The sequence below is a fragment of the Acinonyx jubatus genome, chromosome X (genome assembly GCF_027475565.1).
Source record: "Acinonyx jubatus isolate Ajub_Pintada_27869175 chromosome X, VMU_Ajub_asm_v1.0, whole genome shotgun sequence".
In the NCBI taxonomy this organism is placed as follows: Eukaryota; Metazoa; Chordata; class Mammalia; order Carnivora; family Felidae; genus Acinonyx; species Acinonyx jubatus.
In genome coordinates this window covers 20,199,422-20,226,678 of record NC_069389.1, presented here as the reverse complement: position 1 = coordinate 20,226,678, position 27,257 = coordinate 20,199,422, and the positions used below count along the sequence as shown (strand labels likewise).

Sequence of the window (27,257 nt, the reverse complement as noted above, 5' to 3'; positions counted from 1 at the left end):
CTCTGTGAAGAATGCTAGTGTTAGTTTGATAGGGATTGCTCTGCCATATTCTATTGGTCACACAATCGGGGCATATTTTTGGGAAGATACCACACAAGGATGTGAATAAATCCAGAAGGTGGGGTTTTGGGGGGCCATAATTGCTGTAATAGAGGATGTATTCCCATTTATTCAGTCTGAGGGAAGAATTACCAGAGCTCAAAAGGTTACTTTTCAATCTTACCACCTACAATTCTACTTATTTAACTACTTGCTTCTTTTTTTTTTTCTAGATTCTTATAACTAGTCCTGACTCACATTTAGAAGACAGCCTATAACCCAACCATAGCTGCAAAAGGAAGCCTTCCCAACAGAAACTTGGTATTCCCCCTCTTGGGAGGGCATGTCCCTGAAAGACAGACTATCCTCAAGGAAGGGGCATTAAAGGAGCTGAATTCTGAAGCATTGTTGTCATGTTGGTGGCAATGCTGTTCATTTCCAAGGTGTTCAGGGTCAAGCCGCCAGGATCAGGGGAGGCAGAATCAGCTTTCAGGGTTTGCTTTTAGGGTAGGGCCTTCCTAGTGAAACTTGGCTATTTTTGTTCAAAGGGTCAGACACGTTCCATTTAAACATTGTGCCCTAGGCACAGAGGCTATATTTTAAAAACATTATGTATCAATATGAATGATATGCCACTATAGTCCTTAACTGACATTGAAAACAGAGACTCATTTCCTGTTTGAAATGAAAATGCATCTCTTCTGTTTTACAGTGTGAACACAGACCTTTTCCCGGAGCACTAGGAGAGAATAACCTTAGGTCAGGTGCAAGTTTTCAGTTTATCCTGCACCACAAACACTCTTGGCCCTAATCCAATCAGTCTGGTGGATTCCCTATGCAAACCAAATAGGTATTTGCATCTAATATAGGAGATACATTTTTTAAAAACCTTGATGATATGTTCATTTTTTTTTTTTTTACAAAGAACAGATTTACATAATGTGAGGTCCGTTAGTAAGTTTTTCAAACTGTGATAAAATTTACCTAACATAGCATTTTAGCCATTTTTAATATATAGTTCAGTGGCATTTAATATATTCATAGTTGTGCAACCATCAGCACTATCCGCTTCTGGAACTTTTGCATCATCCAATATTGCAACTCTGTACTTATTAAATACCCCGTCACCAGTCCCTAGGAATCCCCCTTCTAACTTTGTCTCTATGAGTTTGACTATTCTAGGTACCTCATGGTGGAATCACACAGCGTTTATCCTTTTGTCTGGCTAATTACTTAACATAATGTCTTCAAGATTTAACCAGTGTTGTAGCATGTGTTAGAATGTCATTCCTTTTTAAAGCTGAATAATATCCCTTTGTGAAAGAATTTTATTTGCTTACCTTAAATCATTGGCCTAGGCAGGCATCTATAACACACACCGAGGGGCCTACTGGGTTAGTCTCTAGGGACAGAGGCTGGCGCATGCCATCTTTCACTACCCCTTTATGTCACTCCAGCTTCCTGCCATCTCCCAGAATGGAGCTTGTACCTTCCTTTGGTACCTCAATCTTGTAGCCACCCAGGGGACACCTGTAGATCTCCTGGCTCTGATAGCCAGTGCAACCAATTGACAAGAGTTCCCGACCATCTACCACGCCCCAGGGCCCAGGAAGAGGTTAGAGACACAGGCAATCATCTTTCGGAGAAATAAGCCTTTCAGCTTATCTTCATAGCTGTGGCTGGAGGGGCAGGCTTCCAATGAAACCTACCTCTACAGGCCAGAGACCTCCTTGGAGGGCAGGTGCTAATTTTATGTTCCTTCCACCACCCACCAGAGCACCAGTGGCTCCTAGAGAGGAGACCGTACCTGTGTCTGGTGTCCTGGTCTTCTGGGCTGCCACCAGGGGACACTCCTTGACCTTCTACCTCTGATGGTTAGCCACCACCCCCAGGGCACTGCAGAGACAGTAGGCTGAAATACACCCCCAGTCGTTCTATGAAAGAGGCGTATTCATTTGTCTAGGAGCTGGGGCCGGAGGGAGGGCTTTTGGTTTGGCACAGATCTACGGACCTAATGAGGTGCACTCTAAGGACAGGGGCCAGAGGACCTTATGTTCGTGTTCACCCTCTGTCTTGCTCCAGGTCACCAGTATCTACTAGAAAGGAAGTTGTACACTGCTCAGGTGTCCCGATTTTTAACAAGTGCCACAGACGAGCACCTCTAGATGACCTGACTCTGGTGGTCAGCAGGACTTGGCTTGTAGTCCTGCAGGACTGTATCTATGGGCATGCTTCATCTGATTGCATTTTGTATTATTTGCTGATACTGCATTTTCTACAAGTGGAAGGTTTGTGGCCACCATGCACTAAGGAAGTCTAATTGGCACCGTTTTTCCAAAAGCATTTCTTAGTTTGTGTCTGTGTCACGTGTTGGTAATTTGTGCAATATTTCAAACTTGCAGTGACTAGTGGCCTTTGATGTTACTATTATATTTGTGTTGGGACACCATGAATCGTGCCCATGTAAGATGGTGAATTTAATTGGTAAAGGTCTTTGTTCTGACTGCTCCACTGACCTGCTGTTTCCTCATCTCTCTCTCCCTACTTGGCCACTTATTCTCTGAGACACAAAAACACTGAAATGAGGCCAGTTGATAACCTTACAATGGCCTCTAAGTGCTCAAGGGAAAGGATAAGTCACAGGTCTCTCACTTTCATTCAAAAGCTAGAAATGATTAAGCTTGGTGAGGAAGGTGTGTTGCAAGCTAGGCCTCATGAACCAGTTAGCCAAGTTGTGAATACAAACAGAAAGTTCTTGAAGGAAATTTAAAGTGCTACTCAAGTGAACACAGAAATGATAAGGAAGCAAAAAAGCCTCATTGTTGATATGGAGAAAGTTTTACTGGTCTGGATAGAAGGTAAAAGAAGCCATAACATTCCCTTAAAACAAAGCCTAAACCAGAGCAAGGCTGTCTCCAGTTCTGTCAAGGCTGACAGAAGTGAGGAGGTACAAGAAAGTACTTGAAGCTATCACAGGTTGGTTCATGAGGTTTAAGGAAAGAAACTAGCATAAAAGTGTAAGTTGAAGCAGCAAGTGCTGATGTAGAAGCTGCAGCAAGTTGTTCTGAAGATCTGGCTCAGATAATGCACGAAGGTGTCTACACTAAATAGACAGTCAACGTACACAAAAACAGCCTTCTACTGGAAGATGCTCCCTAGGACTTTGATAGCAAGAGAGGTGAGTTCAAATTCTGGCTTCAAAGCTTTAAAACAGAGGCTGAGTTTCTTGTTAGGGCCTAACATAGCTGGTGACCTCAAGTTAAAGACACTGTTTATTTCCCATTCCAAAAATCCTAGAGCCCTTAAGAATTATGTGAAATCTACTCTGCTTGTGATCTGTAAATGCAACAAAATATGGATGACAGCACATCTGTTTACTACACGTTAAACTGAATATTTTAAGCCCCCACACACAAAAGATTGCTTTTAAAATACTACTGCACATTGACAATGTACCTGGTCACCCAAGGGCTCTGGTGGAGATATATAATGAGACTGGATGTTGTGTTAGCCGGCATGAAAACAACATTATTCTTCAGCCTGTGGATCAAAGAGTCATTTTGACTTCCAAAATGATTTAAGAAACATATTTTGTAATGCTGTAGCTACCACAGCTAGTGGCTCCCTTGATGGAGCTGGGCATAGTTGGTTGAAAACCTTCTGGAAAGGATTTACCATTCTGGATGCCATTAAGGATATCTCTGATTCAATGTAAGAAGTCAAAATACCAACCTTCACAGGAGTTTGGAAAAAGCAGATTCTAACCATAGATGATCTTGAGGGGTTTAAGACGTCAGTGGAGGAAGAAACTACCGATGTGGTGGAAATAGCAGGAGAATGAGAAAGGGAGCCTGAAGACGTGACTGAATTGCTGTCGTCTCATGATGAAACTTGAATGGGATGAGGACTTATTTCTTCTGGATGAGCAAAGAAAGCAGTTTCTTGAGAAATCTACTCCTGGTGAAGATGCTGTGAAGGTGGTTGACATGGTAACGAAGGAGTTAGACTCTTACATAAACTTAGTTGGTAAAACAGTAGCAGGGTTTGAGAGGACGGACTCCACTCGTGAAAGAAGTTCTGTCAATGAAATGATGTCACACAGCATCGCAAGCTATAGAAATGGTTCCCGAAAGGAGCGTCAATAGATGTGGCAGACTTCATTGTGGTCTTGTTTTAAGAAACTGCTGTAGCCACCCCAGCCTTCTTGCAACACCCTGACCAGTCAGCAGCCCTCAACACTGAGGCAAGACCTGCCACCGAAAAGAGTATGACTCACTGAAAGTTCAGAAAATGGATAGCGTATTTTAGCAATAAAGTATTTTTAAATTAAACTTTTATAGCATTTCTTAGACATAACGCTATTACACACTTAATATGCTATAGTGTAAACGTAACTTTTGTATGCACTACGAAACCAAAAAATTCTTTTGACTCACTTTATTGTGAAATATATTCACTCTACTTGATTGTGGTGATCAGGAACAGAACCCACAGTATCTCTGAAATCTGCCACTATTTGCATACTTTAAAAGCTGTTGCCTGAAGGTCTGGCTTCCAATCAGCCTGAATCTAGGTGCTCAGTGAGATCCTCCCTTTTGGAACATTGACAGGCTTGGTATACCCTCCACCACTGGGATCCACTAAGAATAAAATAAACTGCTTGGACAATCACAACCAAGAGCTATGGCAGGGTTGAATGGTAAAGTTTCATCTCTGATGTGCGGTTACTCCTTCTACAATGGCAAAGGTGGCTGTTTTATCTAATGCATAGTAAACAACACAGAATGTCCAGGGAAGCAGACAAAGGAATATGTTCAAGATGAAAAAAACAAGAGAAAACCTCAGAGAAAGTCCTTAAGGAAGTGCAGATAACAGATTTACCTGATAAAGAGTTCCAAGTATGGCCATAAAGATGCTCATCGAGGATGCCTGGCTGATTCAGTTGGTGGAACATGCGACTCTTGATCTTGGGGTTGTGAGTCTGAGCTCCACGTTGGGTGTGGACATTACTTGAAAAAAGATGCTCACTGAACTTGGGAAAAGAATGGATGAACACAGTGAGAACTTCAACAGAGAGAAACCAAGTATAATTAGGTACCAAATGTTCTGGGCAAACACAAAAGAATGCAAAAGAATGAAACTGGATCACCTTCTAATATCATACACAAAAATAAACTCAAAACGAATTAAAGACCTCAATGTGACACTTGAAATCAGAAAAATCCTTGAAGAGAACATAAGCAGTCATTTCTTTGGCATCAGCTATAGCACTGCTTTTCTAGATATATCTCCTCAGGCAAGGCAAACAAAACCAAAAATAAATTATTGGGACTACTTCAGAATGAAAAACTTTTGCATGGAAAAGGAGACAATCAACAAAACAAAAAGACAACCTACTGAATTAAAACAGGTATCTGGTAAGGATATGTAAAAAACTTACACAACACCACAAAACCAAAACCAATTTAAAAAATGAGCTGAGGACCTGAATAGAGATTTTTCCAAAGAAAAATGCAGATGGCCAACAGATATGAAAAGATGCTCAACATCACTCATCATCAAGAACCTGCAAATCAGAGCCACAATGAGAGATCATCAGTTCACACCATTCAAAATGGCTATTATCAAAAACACAAGAAATAACAACCATTGGCTAGGATATGGAGAAAAGGGAACCCTTGTACATTGTTGGTGGAATGTAAATTTGTACAACCACTATGGAAAACAGCATGGGGGTTCCTCAAAAATTTAAACACAGCAGTATCACTATACAACCCCAAAATTATTCTTTGTAGTATTTACCCAAAGAAAACAAAAACACTAATTTGAAAAGATATGCACCCCTATCTTTGTTGCAGCATTATTTTTAATAGTCAAGATAGGGATCCAACATAAGTGTCCACTGATACGCAAGTGAATATGTGATGTGTGTAAAGATATATATACATACACACACACATGTGTATACACACACAATGGAATATTACTTAGCCATAAACAAGAATGAAATATTGCCCTTTGTACCAACATGGATGGACCTACAGGGTATTATGCTAAGTGAAATAAATCAGACAAAAAAAGACAAATGCCACATGATTTTACTTTTATGTGGAATCTAAAAATCAAAATGAAAAAAACCCCCAGAAACTCATGAATAAAGAAACTAGGGGTTGCCCTGGGGCAGGGGGTGGGTGAATGAATTATGTGAAGGGGATAAAGAGGTACAAATTTCCAATTATAAATTCAATCACAGGGATAAAAAGTACAGCATAGGGAATATAGTCAATAATATTTTAATAACTGTGTAGTGACAGGTGCTGACTATACTGATCATGGTGAGCATTTCATAATGCATATAATTGGTGAATCACTGTATTGTACAGCTTAAAGTAATAAAATATTGTATGTCAACCATACTGAAAGAAACTGAAAACAAACAAATGGAAAGATACCTCTTGCTCATGGATTAGAAGAATTAATACTGCTAAAATGTCCATACTTCCCAAAGTAATCTATAGATTCAATGCAATCCTTATCAAAATTCAGTGGCAATTTTTTTTTACAGAAGGAGAACCAACAATCCTAAAACTTGTATGGAACCACAAAAGACCCCAAATGGCCAAAGCAATCTTGAGAAAGAAGAACAAGGCTGAAGGCACCACACTCCGTGATTTCAACTATATTACAAAGCTGTAGTAACCAAAATAGTAAGGCATTGGCATTAATATAGACATAGATCACTGGAACAGAGTAGAGTCCAGAAGTAAAGCCACACATACATGGCTAATGAAATTACTACAAAGGAGCCAAGAATATACATTGGGGAAAGTACAGTCTTTAATAAACAATGCTGGGGAAATTGGGTAGCCACATGCAAAAAGAGTGAAACTGGCCCACTATCTTATACACAAAAACTAACTCAAAATGTATTAAAGACTTGAAACCATAAAAATCCTAGGAGAAAACATAAGCTATAAGCTCCTTGACAACTGTCTTGCCAATTTTGTTTTTTAATTTGATATCTAAAGCAAAGGCATCGAATGCAAAAATAAGTGGGACTCCATCAACATGAAAAGTTTCTGCACACCAGAGGAAGACAAATATCGTATGACTTCACTCATATGAAGACTTTAAGATACAAAACAGATGAACAAAAGGGAAGAGAAGCAAAAATAATATAAAAACAGGGAGGGGGACAAAACATAAGAGACTCTTAAATACAGAGAACAAACAGAGGGTTGCCGAAGGGGTTGTGGGAGGGGCAATGGGCTAAATGGGTAGGGGGCATTAAGGAATCTGCTGAAATCATTGTTGCACTATATGCTAACTAACTTGGATGTAGATAAAATATTAATATAAAAAAAGCTTCTGCACATAGGAAACCATGAACAAATGAAAAGGTATGCTACTGAACTGGAGCAAATATTTGCAAGTCATATGTGATAAGAGTAAACATGTCAAAATATAAAGATGTCATGCAACTCTACAGTACAAAAAAGTACCAATCTGATTTAAAAATGGACACAGGATCTGAATAGACTTATTTCCACCAAAGACATACAGGTGGCCAAGAGGCACCTGAAAATATGTTCAACGTCACTAATTACTAGGGAAATGCAAATCAAAAACCACAATGAGCTATCACCTCACACCTGTTAGAATGGCTGTTATCAAAACAAGAAATTAACAAGTGTTGATCAGGACTTGGAGAAAAGGGACCCCTTTTCACCACCATTGTTGGTGGGAATGTAAATTGGTACAGCCACTATGGAGGTTGTTCAAAAAGTTAAAAATACAACTACCATATGATCCAGCAATCCCATTTCTGGATATTTATCTGAAGGATACGATAACACTAATTTGAAAAGATAGATGTACCACCATATTCACTGCAGCATTATTTACAACATCTAAAACATGGAAGCAACTTAAGTATGCATCAATGTATAAATGGTTAAAGAAACTGTGTGTGTGTGTGTGTATATATATACACATATACATACACACACACCATGGAATATTATTCAGGCACGAAAAAGAAGGAAATCTCGCCATTTGCCACAAATTGTTGGGCTATGAGGACATTACACTAATATGTTAGAGAAAGACCAATATTGTGCTGTCTCACTTATTTGTGGAATCTAAAACAAACATGCAAAAAACCCCGCACTCATCAATACAGAGAAAAGATTGATGGTTGTCAGAGGCAGGGGGTGGGTGTGGGCAAAATGGGTAAAGGGGGTCAAAAGGTACAAACTTAGTTATAAAATCCATCATGGGGATATAATGTACAGCATGGCGATTACGGTTAATAATCCTGTATTGAGTATTTGAAAATTGCCAAGGGAGTAGATCTTAAAAGTTCTCATCACAAGAAAAAAAATGTTGTAACTATATATAGTGATGGATGCTAACTAGACTGTGGTGATCATTTCGCTCTATGTACAAATAGTCATATTATACCCCTGAAACTAATGTTATATGTCTGTTATACCTCAATAAAAAAATAAACATGAACATAGACATTCTCCCTCCCCCCTTATTTACTGCTGTATCCTCAGGGCTTAGATTTATGCCTAAAGCATAAATAGTATGCTATAAGTGTTTATTGAAGGAATGAGTGGTCAACTTTCAGATTCTCCATGCCAAGAAAACCCTCCATAATATTTTATGATACACAAAATGTTTCTTTTCAATATCCATCTTGAAAATACTCAACTGTGTTCAAGTTGGAGAATATATGTGTGTGTGTGTATACATACATATATACACCAGATTGTGTCTATACATATACATACATATATATTATTTATATATACCACATTTTGTTTATTGATTCATCCATTAATGGACATTTGGATTGTTTCTATCCTTTGGCTATTTTGAATAATGCTGCTATGAACATTGCTATACAAATATCTGTTTAATTTCTTGCTTTTAGTTCTTTTGGTTGTACACCCAGAAGTGGGATTTCTAAATGTTATGGTAACTCTGATCCTGTTTTCCACTGTGACTACACCATTTTATATTCCATTGCAATGCAAAAGGGTTCTAATTTTTCCACATTCTCTCTAGTGCTTACTCTGTGTGTGTGTGCGCATGTGCGTGCGCATGTAGAGAGAGAATACAGATATATTATAAAGTAATCATCCTAATAGTACTGCTGTTGTTTAAGACTTTTGATTTTACAAAACATGTAATTCAGTTTGTGGATCTGAATTAATTTCCTGCTTGAATTTTTTTGACGGTTTCAAAAATGCACAAGTAACAGGAGTCAACAGAAAAACTTCTTACTATGCAAGTGGCTAATTACAGAGAGTTGGTCAGGACAGGGGCTCACCTCCTAATGGGGTGCCTTGGTCAAGTTCCTTTGCATCCATTACCTCTAGGGTTGTTGGGTGGATTGAACTGTGTCATTCTTTAAAGCCCTTTATCAGCACCAAGGCACATGTCAGATATTGTTTACAAGGGTTAGTTTTTGTTGTTTATTGATTTGGCCAAAACAAACTCTTCCCTTGAGTTCCACGATGCTTACCAAAAGTCCAAACCAGATGTAACTAGCATGTTTTTCTTTTCTGGTTTTTGTTTGTTTGTTTTTGGCAGTTAAGCTGGAATCTCTCTGAGATGCTGAAAACTTTGAAGGCATTTGTCAGGACATTAAACGCCTCACTAGATGTGAAAAACGTCTTGAAAAGTTTGTAGGAAGAGAAATAGAAAATCAGTTTTACTGGGACAGGACTAGATAGGGTTATGTTCTTGGGAGAAAATTTTATAAATGGAAATCTCTCAATACAGTTAAAGACTTAAATACCTTTTCTTTATGAAAATGCCTTGCCATGGTCTTCATTATTTTTATATTTCTAAAGTGCTTTTCTTCCCAGGAAGCTCATTACAAATCTGTCTGCTGGCCTGATGCAATTTCACTCCTTTGCAGAAGAATCATGCTTCATAATGCACCAGAAACAGATCACAGAGCTCACAAACTGAGACCCAGAGTTGTTTTGCATAGGTACCGCATTATATGAAGTGTGACATCATTGTTTATCATTAAAGATTCAAATTATTTCATTACTGTAGGCATAATATTCTCAGTTATGAGCTTGAGTCAAACTACACTAGACAAGCCCTAGATTCCTTAGAAAATGAGCTTCTAATGGAAATGCTGACATCCATTAACAGTGGGAGAGCTAATGGCTGCCACTATAAATATACTTCAAGATTACAGTAATAAAAATACATATTTTCAATTGACTGCTAGAAATTCAAGGATTCTTTTAAAGTTGCTATTAATAATAGGCCACCCTATCCTTTTGGCATTTGATTTTATCTCATAAATGGGCTTCCATAAGGTAATGCTGTTGTACTACAGCATTTTTTTTCTATTTGATTTTGCGGGGGTTGGAAGTCTTTTGGCAGAATTATCAATGCCTTTAATGTAAGGTGAATAATTGGTAGTTTCTTAGAACTGTGAGTTTTAAGTCTGAAGAGGTTCTTTATGATCAGCAAAGCATCTCTATTTGTAGAGAAAACTTGAGATCCTAAGATGAAATGGGCTAGAGCTGGTAAAAGGGGGCGGGGTAATTGATGATGTACCCCGAGGCTCTAAAATTCCCTCACCTATGTCATTACTGCAGTGCCCTTTGGCCTCTTCTCCTTGCCTCAGTCATTTTTCTCCCTTATGGCGATCAAAGTAATGCCTATTCATTACAGAACTTTAGAAAGTAAAGAAAAAAAGGGGAAGAGACTAAAAATCACCTGCAGTCCAACTGCCCACATTAGTCACTGGGATGTTGCCTCAATCTCTTTTCCATCTGCACGTATAGATTTCCTTTTACAAAATGGGATCATGCAGAACATACTGTTCTCACATCATTTTTACATTGTAATAGCTCACCAACATCCTCACATTACTAAATATTCTTGAAGGTCTTTTCATCAGCTGTCTAGTGTATCATCTCAGAGTTGTGCACGATTTCTCTAACCTTTTTTAGGGTTTTGGGGTTTTGTCTGTTATGACACTGCAACGAATACCCGTGTATCCAATAAGTATTTATTTATATCTCTGATTCTCTCTTCAGGAAAAAAAGTTTTTACACCTATTGCCAAATTACTCCTTAAAGAGGCACGGCTATTTTACCCTCCCATCAGCAGTAATAGGTGTGTGGTCTTTTTCCTGAGCCCTAACCGGTACTGGCCATTACATTAAAAAAAAAATTGGGGAGAGTAACATCACCAAGATGGTGACAGGAGTCATTCCTGACTTCGCTCCCCCTCACAAGAAGAATTAACAACTCTTCATAGACAAGACACCACTGAGAGGATCCTAGCACATGGGGGTGAAGCTATATGCTGACCTTGTTGCCCTGAACCCAGGCCAGCCCAGCCCAGTCCAGCCCATCACACAGAGAGGTCTCCGCTGAGCCTCCAGTTTTTATAGTGGAAAAATGGAGTCCAGGGCAGATATCCAACTCCCCCAGCATTGTAGGTCACTTCTTGGGAGCCCTCACTCTGGTTTTACCCTACAGGAATCACAAGGCAATCTGCGGGGATGGACCAGTGTGAATCTGACGGGGAGGGGCTTCCAACAACCCGTGCCCATACTGGCGTACTGAGTTCCTACCTGCAGCGACCGAGTAGTCGTCACAGCTAGTGGTTTTGCTGATTTGCAGATCCAAGACGGTGGCACAAATGAGTTCAGGGAACTCAGTGGGGCCCCATTCTGCCCGACTCTGGTCCTCAAATAAAGAGATTTTGCTGGCCCTATAGGCTGGTCTGCCTCTGTGCAGGCAGGGAAGCTGAGTTACAGCCGTCCGCCCCACCCCCCACCCCACTGCTGAGTAACACTCCCAACCATGCCCACCCAGAAAGGCTGGCAAGAACACCTGGGAGAGCCACGCAGTCCAGCCACACTCGAGCCAAGAGTATGGCAGGCAGAGGCGATTGCCTATAAAGCCAGTGCTACATGTGGAGGGTTCACTGGCTCTATCCAGACAATGGGACTAATTCATAGCCTACCCACTACTGAGTGTAGCTCCTGACCCCTCCTTACCAGAAGGCCTGATGTGGAAAAAGTGGGAGCCTATTTGGAACTGGGCCTACAGTCCCCCCAGGCAAGGGAGTGAAGTCATAGCCCCATCCACTGCTGAGTAAAGTTCTCAGCACCATCCAAACAGAAAGCTTGGCTGTAAGACCCAGAAAGCTGCATAGCCCATCAACATTTAAGTAGAGTCCAACAGGCAGAGCTGACAGTCCACAGAGCAGAGCCGGGGCCCTGTTCAGGCAGGGAATGTGTGGCACAGGTTGGCGTGAGTCAAGAGCATAAACCAAAAACCTTTGTGGCCATACTTCTCTTGCTGTGCCTGGGCACATAAACTGATTCATAGCCCTGCCCACTGAATACCGTTTCCAGCCTGCCTGACCAGGGAACCTGACTAGAACACACAGAAAACTGTGGATCCCAGCCAGCAGGCCTCCTTACAACAGCCCTTGAACAGAGACCCCAGCCCATGATGCTCCTCATCTGCTGAGCAAAATAGGTGGACCCATTGTAGCCAGGGGGTTCAGTCCACAGCCTTGCCTGATTTAGGTACTCGAACTACCAGCCACATAGGCCCCATTCTCTTGCCCAATGAGGTCAGAGAAGCCAATTCATAGCCCCACTTACTGCTAAGTACAGTATGGACTCCTGCCAGTCTAGTAAGCCAGACCAGAGAACCAAACCAGCCATCTTACCAACTAGTCATACCAGTGGCACCCCTACCCCTGACCTCAGAGCTCAGCCAGGGGCCTCACCCAGAAATCGACCCTGGTAGCAAAACTCTACCTGCCTAAGGACACTACCAGCTGACATGTCCAGAAACCCAAACTGAGGTGACTGGCAAAGAGCTATCTCTGCCAAAGCAAACCTGCAAAGTCTGGAAGAGGAGACCGCTTACTCAAAAGTGCAGATACCAATGTAAGGAATCAAGGATCATGAAAAATCCGGTAAACGTGACACCACCGAAGCAAACCGCTAAAGCTCTAATAAATGACCTTAAAGAAATGGTGTCTATGGACTGTCAAAGATTTCAGAATAATCCATTTAAAGTTTAGCCAACTAGTAATACATAGAAAGCTAAAAATTAGGAAAATGATGTATGAACTAGAAGCTCAACAAGTAGAAACCATCAAAAAAATTGTAGAGCTGAAACAATACAATGACTGAATGAAAGAATTCAACAGAGAGCTTCAAAAGGAGACTCAACTATGCAGAAAAACAGTCAGTCATCTAGAAGACAGGACATTTTAAATAATCCAGTTAGAGGAGCAAGAAGAAAAACGAATCAAAAGGAGTGAACAAAGCCTACAAGACTTAAAAGACACAATCAAGGGCCATGTGGGTGGCTCAGTCTGTCAAGCGTCTGATTGTTGATTTCAGCTCAGGTCATGATTTCACAGTCTTGAGACTGAGCCTTGTGTTGGGCTCTGTGCTGGGCTGGAGCCTACTTAAAATTCTCTCTCTCTCCCTCTGCCCCTCCCCCCCCCCCCACACTCTTTTTCTGTCAACAAAAAAGATACAATCGAGACAAGCAATATTTGTATTAAGGGAATTCCAGAAGGAAAAGAATGAGAAGGGAATGGGTACAGAAATTAAATTTAAAGCAGTAATGGTTTAAAACTTCCCAAACCGGGTGAGAGACTTGGACATCCCAATCCATGAGGTACAAAGGATCCCAAATAATATGAACCCCAATAGGGCTACATTGATAGACATTGTAATTAAATTTTATGAGAAGTCAAAGACAAAGATTAAAAATCTGGAAAACAGCAAGAGAAAAGAGGCAGATTACATGTAAGGGAACCATCAGGAGATTATCAGTGGACTTCTCAACAAAATTGGTTCAGGCCAGGGGAGAATAGGATATGTCCAAAATATTGAAAGGAAAGAAAATGTCAGCCAAGAATTCTGTATTTGGCAAAGCTGTCTTTCAGAGATGAAGAGATAAAGACTTCCCCCCCAAAATAAAGCTGAGTGAGTTCATCACCATTAGACCTGCCTTACAAGAAATGCTGAAGGGAGTTTTAGGAGTAAAAGGACACTAATGAACATCATGAAAACTGAAGAAGGTAAAACTTACTGGTAATGGTAAATATATAGACAAAGTTAGAATCTATAATGTGGCAATGGTGGTGCTTAATGTACTTCCAACTCTATTTTTTTTTAATTTTTTTTTAACATTTATTTTTATTTTTGAGACAGAGAGAGACAGAGCATGAACGGGGGAGGGGCAGAGAGAGAGGGAGACACAGAATCTGAAGCAGTCTCCAGGCTCTGAGCCATCAGCCCAGAGCCTGACACGGGGCTCGAACTCATGGACCGTGAGATCGTGACCTGAGCTGAAGTCAGACGCTTAACCGACTGAGCCAACTCTATTTTAAAAGTTGCCCCCCAACTCTATTTTAAAAGTTAAACAGGGGCACCTGGGTGGCTCAGTGGGTTGAGCGTCTGACTCTGGATTTTACCTCAGGTCATGATCCCAGGGTTGTGGGATCGAGCCATGTCAGACTCAACACTAAGGCATGGAACCTATTTGAGGCTCTCTCTCTAAAATAAAAAATATTTTAAAATAAACAAAAGTTAGAAAACATTGTAAAAATAACCACAACTACAATAATCTGTTACTGGTTACACAATATAAAAAATACGTTATGTGTAACATCAATAACCTAAATGTGAGGGAGGGTGGAGATACAGGTGTGCACTTTAGAAATTCTATTGAAGTTAAGCTGTTGTCAGTTTAAAATAGAGTGTTATAATTTGAAAACATTTTATGTAAGCCTTGTGGTAATCACGAGGGTAAAACCTGGAGTAATTACACAAAAGTACATGATAAGGAAGTCAAAGCATACAGATACCAGAAGACATGGCAACACAAAAAAAGAAAGCAGGATACAGAACAAGGAATTATGGTTCTACAAAAACAGCCATGAAACAATTAACAAAATGGCAAAAGTCCTTACCTGTGATTACTTTAAATTATATTTAATTGGATTAAAATTTCCAATCAAAACACATAGAATGGCTGAACAGATTAATTTGAAAAACATCTAATGATGTGCCTACAAGAGACTCACTTTAGTCTTAAAGACACAAATAGACTGAGAGTGAAGGGATGGAAAAAGATTTTGTAAGCAAATTGTGTACTAAAAAAGCAGGGGGTAACTATACTTATATCACACTAAACTTACATCCAAAAATGGCGAAACAAAACCAAGAAGGTCTTTTACAATTATTACACAGTGATAAAGACATCAATCCATCAAGAAGATACAACAATTGTAAATATTTATGCACCCAGCATCAGAGTGCCCAAATATAAACAGCAAAAACTAATAGAGCTAAAAAGAGAAAACAACAGGAATACAATAATAGTTGGGGACTTTAATGACACATTCTCAAAAATGGATAGATTATCCAAACAGATAATAAAGAAACAGATTTGAACAACACTAAAGACCAAATGGATCCAATAGACATATATAGAACATTCTATTCAACAGCAGCAGAATACCCATTCATATCAAGCACACATGGAACATTTTCTAAGATATACCATATGTTAAGTTACAAAACAAGTCTTAGCAAATTCAAGAGGACTGAAATCATACCAAGTACCTTTTCTGACCACAGTGGCCTCAAAGTAGAAATCGTTAACAGGAGGAAAACTGAAAAATTCATGAATACATGGAAATTAAACAGTACTCTGCTGAACAACCAATGGGTCAAGGAAAAAATTACAGGTGAAATAAAAATGCCTTGACGCAAACAAGAATGTAAACAAAACATACCAAAACTTACGGTTTGCAAAGAGAGCAGTTCTAAGAGAGAAGTTCATAGAAATAAATGCCTACCTAAGGAAACAAGAAAGATCTCAAACAACCTAACGCTATGCCTTAAGGAACTTAAAAAAAAAAGTGAACCCAAACTTAGCAGAAGGAAGGAAATAACAAATTCTGGCAGAAACAAATAAAACAGAATAGGTAAAATAGAAAAGATTAACCAAACCAAGAGATGGTTTTTTTGAAAAGATAAAATTGACAAACCTTTAGCTAGACTAACGAATAAAAAAAAATAGGACCAAAATCAACAAAATTACAAATGAAAATAAAAAAGTAGACATTACAACTGAGGCCACAAAGGATCTTAGGATGCTACTATGATTGACTATATGCCAAGAAACTGGAAAACTTAAAAGAAATGGAAAATTCTTACAAACATACAACCTACCAAAAATGAATCAGGATGAAGTAGAAAATGTGACAGACCAATTACTAGTGAGGAGATTTAATTAGTGATCAACAAACCTCACAGGGAAGAAAGGCCCAGGAACAGATGGCTTCACTGGTGAATTTTACTGAACATTTAAAGAATAATTAATGTAAATCCTTCTCAAACTCCTCAATGTTTTGGAGGCGGAACACTCCCAAACTTATTTTATGAGGCCAACATTACCCTGATACCAAAGCCAGAAAAGAATACTAAAAGAAAACTACAGGCCACTATCTCTGGTGAATATAGAGGCAAAAATTCCCAATGAAATACTAGTAAACAGAATTCAGCAGCATAGTAAAAATATCTTTCACCATGAACAAGTGGTTATTTACTTTTGGGATACAAGCATGGTTAAACAGGTGTCAATCTGTCACTATGATACATCACATTGATAGAATGTAAGAAAAAAATCTCATCATCTCAATGGGCACAAAAATCACTGGACAAAATTCAACATCCATTCATGAGAAAACCCCTTAACAAATTAGGTATACAATGAACGTACCTCAACATAATGAAAGCTATAGACAACAAACCCACAGCTAACATGGTACTCCATGATAAAAGGTTGAAAGCCTTTCCTCTCAAGTCAGAAACAAGACATGGGTGCCCATTCTCACTCCTCCTATTCAAGGTATTACCGAAGACCTAGCCAGAGCAATCAAGGAAGAAAACATAAAAGCCATCAGAATTGCACAGGAAGAAGTAAGATGGTCTCTATTTGGAGACGACATGATTTTATATGTAGAAAATCTGACAGACTCCACCAAAAAACTGTTAGATCTAATCTACAAATTCAGTAAAGTTGCAAGATATAAAATTAACATACAAAAATAAGTAGTGTTTTTAAAATGCTAATAATGAATTACATGAAAGAGAAACTGATCCTATTTACAAGACAAAGCAATAAAATACTTAGGAATAAATTTATAAGGAGGTGAAAAATCTCTACACTGAAAACTATAAGAAAGTGATGAAAAAACTTGAAGAACCAAATAAATGGAAAGGTATTTTAGAAGAATATTAATGTTTATAGACTGGAAGAAAATTATTAATGTCCATACTATCCCAAAGCCATCTACAGATTAAACGCAATCCCTATCAAGATTCCAATGGAATTTTTCACAGAAATAGAGAAACAAATCCTAATTTTTATCTGGAACCTCAAAAGACCCCTAAAACCTAAAATAATCCTGAAAAAGAACAAAAGTGGGAGGCATCACCCTTCTGATTTCAAGCTATACTATAAATATGTAGTAATCAAAAGAGTATGATACTGGCAAAAGAAAAAAAAAAAAACAGACACCTAGACCATTGGAACAGAACTGAGAACTAAAAAATAAACCCATGCAAGGGAGCCAAGAATACTCAATGGAGTAAAGACTGTCTCTTCAACTAATGGCGCTGGGAAAATTGGATATTCACACATAAAAGAATAAAATTAGACCCCTATCTTACACCACTCACCAAAATTAACTTGAAAAGGATTACGGATTTCAACATAAGACCAGGAAACCATAAAAATTGTAGAAGGAAACACAGGAAGAAACCTCCTTTACGTGGGTCTTGGCAATGACTTTTTGAATAGGACACCTAAAGCACAGGTCACAAATTCAAAAATCAGTGGGACTACATCAAACTAAAAAGCTTTTGCACAGCAAAATAAACCAACAAAATTAAAAGACAACCTACAGAATGGGGAAAATATGTGGAAACCATGTGTCTGATAAGGAATGAAGATCCAAAATATATAAGGAACTCCTACAACTCAATAGCAAAACCCCGAAAATAATCCACTTAAAAAATGGGCTAAGTACCCACAAAGACATTTTTCCAAGGATGCTACACAAAGGACCAACGATTACATGAGAAGATGTTTGTTCAACATCACTAATCAATAGGGAAATGTAAATCAGTACTACACTGACTTATTACCTCCCACCATTTAGAATGGCTACCATAAAAAATACTGGAAATAACAAATGCTGGTGAGACATGGATTAAAAGGAACCCTTGTGCATGCACTGTTGGCAGAATTGTAAATTGGTGCAGCCATGGTGGAAAATAGAATGGAGGTTCCTCAAAACAGTAAAACCGAAACCACCACCATATATATGAGCCAGCAATTTCACTTTGGGGAATATAATCCAAAGGAAAAAAAAAAAAACCACTATGCAAAAGAGCTATCTGCATCCCCATGTTCAGAGCAGTATTATTTAAAATAGTCAAGACATGAAAGCAACCTAAGTATCTATCAGTGGATGAATGGATAAAGAAAGTATGGTAGATGTATACAATGGAATATTAGTCAACCATGAAAGAAGGAGGAAACCCTGCCATTTGTGATAACATGGATGGACCTTGAGGGCATTATGCTAAGTAAGTTAGAGAAACACAAATGCATGATTTCGCAAGCAGAGTAAGAAAAACAAGCCAACAACTCAAGGAAAAAGCAATCAGATTTGTGGTTACCAGAAACAGAGACAGGAGCAAAAGAGGGAAAAGCAGATGCAGGTGGTCGAGACATACAAACTTCCACTTATAAGTACTAGGGATGTAATATATAGCATGAAGACTATAGTTAACGTTGCCGTACGGTATATATTAAAAAGTCGATCCCAAGAGTTCTCATCACAAGGAAAAACTTTTTTATCTGTATGAGATGACAGATACTAACTTATTGTGGTAGTAATGTCATAATATATGTAAGTAAAATCATTACACCGTATACCTTCAACTGTGCTGTATGTCAATTACATCTCAATAAAACTGGAAAAAAATTTTTACATGTTGGGAAGACAAAAATTTTAACAATCTGATATATAAAAAGGGCATCTCACTTCAGTCATTTTGCATTTGTTTACTAGGGATGCTGAACATTGCCTTCACAAGCCATATGCTCTGTTTTTCTATCAAGGTTTTTGCATTAATCTTTTGGATTTGTAAGCTCTGTTTATATACGAAGATCCATTATTTATGGTTAAATGTTGCAAGAATTTCCCCCTGGGTTTTCACTTGCCTTTTATTTTATCTGATGCTGGGTGGTTTTTTGTTTTGTTTTTTTTTTTTTTGAGGTACACAAGTTATACACTTTTATATAGCCAAGCACCGATCTTTTCCTTTATGGTTTCTTTCTTTGCTTTTATGCTCCCACCTAAAGATATTTCTGGAACACACATCTGATGATACCCCTCCCTTAATTAAAATCTTCCAGGGGCTCGGCGCGCCTGGGTGGCGCAGTCGGTTAAGCGTCCGACTTCAGCCAGGTCACGATCTCACGGTCCGTGAGTTCGAGCCCCGCGTCAGGCTCTGGGCTGCTGGCTCGGAGCCTGGAGCCTGTTTCCGATTCTGTGTCTCCCTCTCTCTCTGCCCCTCCCCCGTTCATGCTCTGTCTCTCTCTGTCCCAAAAATAAATAAAAAACGTTGAAAAAAAAATTAAAAAAAAAAATCTTCCAGGGGCTCTTAGGGATAAAAACAATTCCAGCTGTTCCTGGTGCTGCAGCCCCAAGGCCCCGTCAGCCCCATAGGCACTCTGGTTAGAGTCGGCCAGAAAGTATACTTAGGCCTCTCTACTTAGCGCCCTCTGCTTGGAAAGGCACCCCTCCCCCAGCTTCATGGGCTCACTTCCCACCTCAACCCCCCCCCCCTTCCTGTACATCACTGAAGCCCCGGCTTGTACAGCACGTGGTCTCCAGGGGGCTCTGGAGTGGTTTGTAAAATGCGTAACTCGAATGACAAGCCAGGTCTCAAATCACTAACTGGAGAAATGGCTCTCAGGCCCAGTTTAGGATCCCAAGATCGGACTGAGGTGCTGGGGGCGGAGGCTCCGTGACAAACCAGGCATAGAGCCCAGGCAGCACGGGCAGGGCGCTCCGAGGTGGGGCGGATGGGACGTACATATACGTGGGGGGCCGAGCTGCAGGCGGAGAGCAGAAGGGCAGAGCGCTCACGGCGCCGCCAGCCCAGACCGGGCTCCCCATGAAGCAGACGGATGGACCGGGTCAGGGAAGGACTCAGTTCTTAAAGCGCCAGCCAGCGGTCAATTGAGGTTCCGAGCCGGAGCTGTCTTACCACCAAGACCCCCTTTACCCACAGAGTCCCCCACCCGAGCAAATGACACTGCTGGCTTTCTAGTCGTTTACGCCAGAAGCTGGAGTCGCTTGATCAGTCTTCCTCCCACACCGCACATCCCACCTGTCAGCGCCTCCTGGGGGCTCTACCTGCAAAGTGTAGCCATTGAGGAGGGCACCTGTTGGGATGAGCACTGGGTGTTGTACGGAAACCAATTTGACAATAAATTATATTAAAAAAAAAAAGTGTAGCCAGACCACGATACTACATGATTCCATTTAGAGGACATTCTGGAAAAGGCAAAAACTGTAGGGACAGAACCCTGATCTGTTGCCGGAGGCTGGGGGAGGGGGCGACAAAGGATCTCGTGGGAACTCGGTGGCCAATGGAACTCTCCCAAGACCTTGGCTGTGCGGGCGGCCACATACCCTGCTGGTGCTTATCAAAACTCACAGAACCGTAGGCGGAGAAGGGCGGGTTTCACCTTAAGTCAGGTATACTTTAAAAAATCCAGGGAAAACAAATCTACCGGCCCTCCACCGTTTCTCACCTCATGTAACCTTGGGTTCTTAAAACGGTGTGCTCGACCCCGTTCTCCCAGCCCCGGCTCTCCTGCCACTGTAGTCTGTCCCCTGTAGTGTGCTCCCAGCAGTCCGGCCAGGGTGGTCCTTTTCAAACCAAAGTCACAGTTCCTGACTCTTGGACCCAGAACTCCAGGGGTCAAGGAACTATCCCGAGGTTTTTCTTCTCAGAGTAAAGGCCAAAGTTCTTCCACAGCCACCAAGAGCCCACGGGACACAGTTTTGTGTCACTTCTCTGGTGACTTCCTCTTAACCCCCTCCTCCCCGGGGTGACTCCACTCCGGCCGCCATGGCCTCCTCGCTCCTCCCTGGACATGTACCGCATGCTCCCTTCTGGAATGTGTTCGCCCCCGGTTTCCAGTCACATGGGCCCCAGGCCCTCATCTCTTTCAGGTCTTTGCTCAAATAGCCTCTCCTTGTGGCCTTCGCTGAGCACTGTAATTACCTTTGCTGCCCAGCGCTTCCCCACCTCACACCCCCATCTTGCTCTCCTCTTGTTTTCTTTTTTCTCACACCCCGTACATCCATCTGACATACACGTATCTCATTCCCTTCGTTTACTATGGGAGTCCTCCTCATATCGATGAGGACAGGGATTTCTGTGTCCCCCTACCCTTCCGTGCCTAGGACATTACGATGTGCCTGGCGGGTCGCAGCCCCTCCAGTTACGTTTGGTAGCTGGAGTCAAGGCAGGCGAGGAGGAGAGTCCCAGGAGCCAGCACAGATGGCCACCTGTGTGTCGGCGTCTGGCCGTCCCTGCCTTTCACGCCCCTCCTCCCCGAGGGTAGTGTCGGGCATCGAGTGTGGTACGGGGGTGTGGGTGCCCGCCTGGTGGGGTGCCAGCTCTCTTTCCTGCCCTGTTTCGCCACCAGCTCGGAAGACTAACTTAACAGACCCTTTCTCCCCATTTTGTCTCTAGAAGCAGATGTTCCAGGAGAGGAGTAGCCGGATGCTGCAGGCCTTGTCCCCGAAGCAGAGCCCAGTGAGCAGCCCCACCAGGAGCCGGTCCCCGTCCCGCTCCCCGTCACCCACCTTCTCGTGGCTCCCAAACAAAACCTCACCCCCCTCCTCACCCAAAGCAGCCTCAGCCTCCATCAGCAGCATGAGTGAGGGGGATGAGGATGAGAAGTAAAGGCTGCTGGCAGATGAGAGCCACCGCGCGGGCTGGGGCCAGGGCGGGGTCACCGGGCTTGCCTGGGTGGGGTTGGAAGGGTCACAGTCGCAGGGGCAGCGGCTCAGCTAAGGTAAGGCCTGGGGACCAGCTCTCCCCCAGTCTCCACTCAGCCTAACATGTGGGCTCTGCATGGAGGTTTCTAGCCGGACAACCTTTACAAACCTTCTTCGCAGCATCCAGAATCACTCTACTTTAACCTTGCTAAGGAAAGATGCAGAGCACCCCCAGGAGACTTGCACCCAGTGGGGTGTCTTCTGCTTTGGTCCTTCCACCCGCCCCCACCAAGTTCACCACCCGTGGAAGCGGCCATTCCCTCAATCCGCTACTTGCAGCTCACAAGGGCCCTGCACGTTGCCTCCTCCCACCCAAGCTCTGCCAGAATAAAATGGTTTCCCATAGAGGTGGCGAAGTGCTTCTGACATAGCCAAGTTCAAGACAAATTCCAACCTTCTCAGTTGAGCCACTGAGACCTGATGTTGCAACACATCTATCCTTGCCAGTTCCAGGAACGTGGTGCATAGATCAAGACACGCTTTAGGCCAGATACGTAAAAGGTCATCTAGCACGAACCTTAACTTCTTATCCAAAAGACAGTTTTGTTGAGAATGCCACGTAAGGCCTAATATGTTCCTGGTTGTATTTTTTCATCTTTGGTTCGACTTCACGGCCTTCCAGAAATTACCTTTCTCTGTGGGAAACGCAACAGAGAAAAACATTTTGTGTATGTGTGTGTGCGCACGTATGTCAAGAGGAGCTGCTCTGCTTTGGCTCCGAGTTTAGCAGATGCTCAAGGTCTCCCGGAGCTTCTCCTTAAAGGATGCTAACTGTGGAATGGCTTTTCCCACGTCTGACCACTTAACAATTTCATAGACCTCAAGTAACCATTTGATATACCAAACCACATAGTATACCAATAGGGGGTGCTACCTGCACGTATCTGTCCTATGTATGCTCCAAATACGCTCTCCAGGGTGTAGACCATATGCAATACAAATATACGGTGGTAGCATTTTACAGTACACTCCCCTGCTCTCACCCTAATACCCTGGCTGAAATCCTCGGTCTAATGAACTACCTGGTTCCCTTGTGACTTGGGCACTTTGTCAAAAACTCATCCTGGATTCCTGTAGAAATGTCTTGTCCCAACCAGGAATCGAGCATGTTGTTCTCATGGCCTCCCGTAATAGTTCTGGAGGGAGGCTCTGAAGAGTTTCCCAGAGCAGTGTCGGAATCTCAGTTTGATCTCAGCATAGACATGCTCTAGGTTGTTAGACCGCTACCCCGCCCCTAGGTTTGCCAAATGGGACGAGGACCCTAAGCACTCCTGTGGAGTTGTGTGAACTTCTTGGCCACTAATGACAGGTCGGGAAGGAGCAGGTAGAGTCAGGGTGTAGAACCACACTCTCAGGTAGAGGAGGCACTGCCCGCCGGTCCCAGTAAAGCCAGAGACAGCTGGGGCCCGAGCAGAGGCCCAAACCAGCAACTTGCGGGAAGAGCTCAGCATCTCTCATGCCACAAACACCCCTCTTCCGAGGCCTCGGGAACCAGCCTTCTGGGCGAGAAGTGGGGCAACCAACGAAGGAAGGTGGCATGTCTTTCCCCCTGGTGTCGGGGTTGAACTACCTCCCTGCCCACCTGGAGAGAAGTGGGGTTTACTGGGAAGCAAGACCATGAGGCTGAGCTAGCTTGGAACCCCCTCGTTGCTGGCACTCTCTCCAGAGTAACGTTGAGCAGTCGTGGGACTGCCGCGGGGGGGACGCGGCACTCTAGAGGGAACCTGCCTGTAGTCAAGGCCCAGAGCGTCACCCTGCCGAGGGAGTGAGGCCCCGTGCTTCCGTTGTGCCCACTCGCTCGCCCCTCCTTCATGCAGCTGGAGCAACAGGCCCCGTCTCGGCTGCAGTGAAAGGATGAGAAGAGCCGGGCAGGGCAAGGTGGGGGAGAACAGGGGGAGGAAAAAGGGGAGAAGAGGGGCCTCGAGAGCGGAAAGGACGTTAGAGGAAACCCGTGCTCTCAAACCACTTCAGGAGCTCTTTGTGTAGGAGCAACTACCTTGTGCTTCCTGCACGGCCCGGCGCAGGCCCGCCCTCAGCTGAGTTGTGTTCTGAAGCAAATAATGTGGGGCTGATCGATCGGGCTGATTACGCGTCTGCGGGCCTTCTACCGCGTACTGACAGATGCCACCTATGTGACTCAGACTCAGCGCCACGAATGGGAAACGACCAATGTCTGGGATGTTTCGGGGATGGGCCACAACAGCCCACAAGCCGTTCTAAAGCTCACCCTCCGAGCCCCTGCTGTCCTCCAACAGCACCCGGCCACCGTCGTAGGGCCATGAGACTACTGAGAAGGAAGGCGGGGGGGCGGGATTCCACAGCCTAACCGCCCAACTTTTGGCGCTTCTGGCCATGAGCGTCTTCCAGCCCACCCCCCAGGAAGAGATGGGGGTGCTCTTTGTTCGGGCCGACCAATCAACAGTAATGACCCAGAGTGAGTCAGGGCTGGAGTGAGAGATGTAGAAATTAAGTGCAGGCTCGAAGAGGCCAGCAGAAATGAGAGAAAGCGAGGAAGCTTCAGACTGAGGACTAGAGAACAGTAGTGAGCGTTGCCGACGGGGGCCAGGTTACAAAGACGGGCGAAAACGAGGGTGGAGGGTGGAGAGTAGGGGAGCAGTCACCTTCTGCTCCCTTTCAGAGTGTCACTCACCCCCTAAAAGGTGAAGAAGGAAGGCTTCCTTCCACAGACACCCAAGGTTAGTGAATACCCGTGCGGGGTGTGGGTTCCCTGCCCTCCCCAGCTCCCCCGGCTCACCACTTCTCCGTCAGCTGCCACACCCTCTCCCCAGGGCCCTGAAATCAAACACTCACCCTTCCACCAGCTCAAAACACAGGAGAGCTCTAATATCCTAGCCACACCGAACGGCCCGCTTCTGGCAAGCCCGCCCCCATGTGCCAGGACCTTAGAAAAGCAAAAGAAACCAACCTCAAGACGAGCGACCCTGAGACCTAAGACTGCCTTCTGACCTGCTCTGCGGGCTTGGGATCTTGCTCTTTGCCTCGGGCTGTAGTCACTGTGAGTCCATCCCTGGAGGGAGGGACGGGAAGAGCGAGCGTGCGCCTGTGTTCTCTTCAGCTTCAGGACTTCCTTTAGCACCCAGGTGTACCCCAGGGAGACGAGTGAGTTGGCGGCTCAGACTCAGCTGAATCAGATGAGCCCGTTTGGAGCAGAGATGTTCCTGTTCCTCAGGCATCCATTCAGCACTAGTCTTGGCCATCAGACTTTTTAAAAACGAATAAGTTCATGAGGCATTTGCAACTTCTACTTCTCTCTAGAATTGAGTTTTTTGTTGTGTCACTGCGATGTGCACCGGGACAAAGCCATAAGAAGAGCACACACTCTTAAGACTCTGCTGTACATACAAGAAGACGGAGACTCATCTGGGTTAAAGTACGACCTTACGCCCAAGCATTTGCTCTGGTGCTGAATAACGCGAACTACTGGAATCAGCCCTCCACCCCTACCCCCTCGTCCCTCCCTGACCCACCCCCGCTCCCCAGTGGAACACAGCGTTCCCAACCTGTTTATAAATAAAGGGACACGTAATTGCACGTTGGCTTGTCGTGTTTCTTCAAAGTGTGCCTCTGCGTTTCGCGTGTACGAGTGCCAGCTCAGAGGGGAAAAACCCAGGTGTGGCGGCCATCCCGCCCATGGCCAGCTGCGGCCCCGGGACTTCAGAGGGGACTTCAGAGGGCGGGGGCTCTGCGCGGCGCGGCTCGGGGCAAAGGGCCCACACCTGACTGACGAGCTAGTTAGGCTACCCGGAGGGGAGGTCACCGGGGGGAGCCCGGTCGGGACCTTGAGTTCTAGGTTCCAGTGCTAACTGGCTTCGTGACCGAGGCCAAACCACTTCACTTCTGTGGCCTCGGTGTCTGCTTTTGTAAAACGAGGGGGTTGACGGAAATGGTTTCTGAGGTCTTTGCCCGTTAAGGTCTCTGAATGTATGACCCAGCCCGTGGTGTCCCTAAGCTGCTCCGGCTAGGATGCTGTCACCAAGTGACCGTGAGGAAGTGCTTACCTCTCACTGAGCAGAGAGCTGGAGGGTGGCCCAGCACAGCTGACAGCTTTCTTTGGTGGCCGCTTACACGCCCTGGCCTCCACGGGCGCTCGGGCTCCACCCACCTTCCCCATCCTGCCACCTGGTGGGGGCTTCTCACCTGTACCTAACCCGGGCGGCGTGGCCATCTCCACCACTTGAACATCTTTGGGGAAGCGCGCCTCTGATAAGACGGAAGCAGAGAGACGGGGGTGGAGGCACTACATGGGGAGCCCAAAGGCCAGCAACTGAGGCAGACTCTGCAGTGCCGAGACCCGGGCACGTGCCCTCCACTAGCTTAATTTGGGAGTTTCCATGAACTCCATCTGGGGAGGTTTAGCTCGGAAATGACACTTCTAACAGTAGCCCGGACTCTAGAATCAACAGCCAGGCCCGCGTCCAGCAAGGGAATCCACTTAAAAACAGAATACCTATTATTCATAGACCGTGTTACTTGGCTTTGTTGCCCAGATCAGACACGTTCTTGACAGGCTGTAATTACAGCAAGAGTTACAGGTTTCTTCTTGACTTCGTGAGACCTCAGAAATGTTCCCAAAAGAAGAGCGATCCATTCTAAAGCACAGTAAAATTCATGTTGAGGGACTCTCATTTTTGCTACAAAGACAATTAGCCTTTGTAAGCAGAACCCCAGGATAAAAAGGTACACTATCAGAAATGTTTACACACAAACCACGCACACGCACAGAGTCCTCTTGTACCGGAGGCCTCGCGGGTTATTGGAGTTGTGTGTTTAAGCAACTTCTTCAGTAGGAGCCATTAGATACAAAGACTCCCACCGAGATGCCATTCAGACAAAGCATGACCATTCATAAACCCCCAAGTATACCCAGTGGTTAAATTCTTTAAGAAGTCATCGAGTCAAAACCAATAAACCAGTAAAATGCGAAAATATCATTAAGAGCATAAATATCTGTAGGCACTAATCGATCTCTGTGAGGCCCTGCTGTGCGGCTGTAACTTATATTCTAG

General features: G+C 43.4%; 1 protein-coding gene and 1 long non-coding RNA gene across 18 annotated transcripts in view; one reads left to right on the top strand and one right to left on the bottom strand.

Moving 5' to 3' along the window:
• PCYT1B (phosphate cytidylyltransferase 1B, choline) overlaps nucleotides 1–25,782 on the top strand; it is a 133,095-nt gene extending 107,313 nt beyond the window's left edge. For 12 of the 17 annotated variants that reach the window (XM_053202192.1, XM_053202191.1, XM_053202182.1 and 9 more), the window contains 2 exons: nucleotides 21,923–21,985; nucleotides 24,891–25,782. In XM_053202192.1, the coding sequence (XP_053058167.1) occupies nucleotides 21,923–21,985; nucleotides 24,891–25,196 (369 nt within the window). In that variant the 3' untranslated portion in view covers nucleotides 25,197–25,782. Of the gene's footprint in view, nucleotides 1–6,604; nucleotides 7,281–21,922; nucleotides 22,578–24,890 lie in introns of those variants that run through there. The other 5 variants (XM_027054432.2, XM_053202195.1, XM_053202186.1 and 2 more) reach the window with 4 other exon arrangements.
• Nucleotides 1,604–25,332, bottom strand: LOC128311573 (uncharacterized). The gene is made up of 3 exons (XR_008290057.1): nucleotides 25,198–25,332; nucleotides 4,921–5,066; nucleotides 1,604–4,008 (listed from the first exon to the last, which is right to left on the bottom strand). It is a non-coding gene; the product is annotated as an uncharacterized LOC128311573 (long non-coding RNA).
• Nucleotides 25,783–27,257: the final 1,475 nt, after the last annotated feature.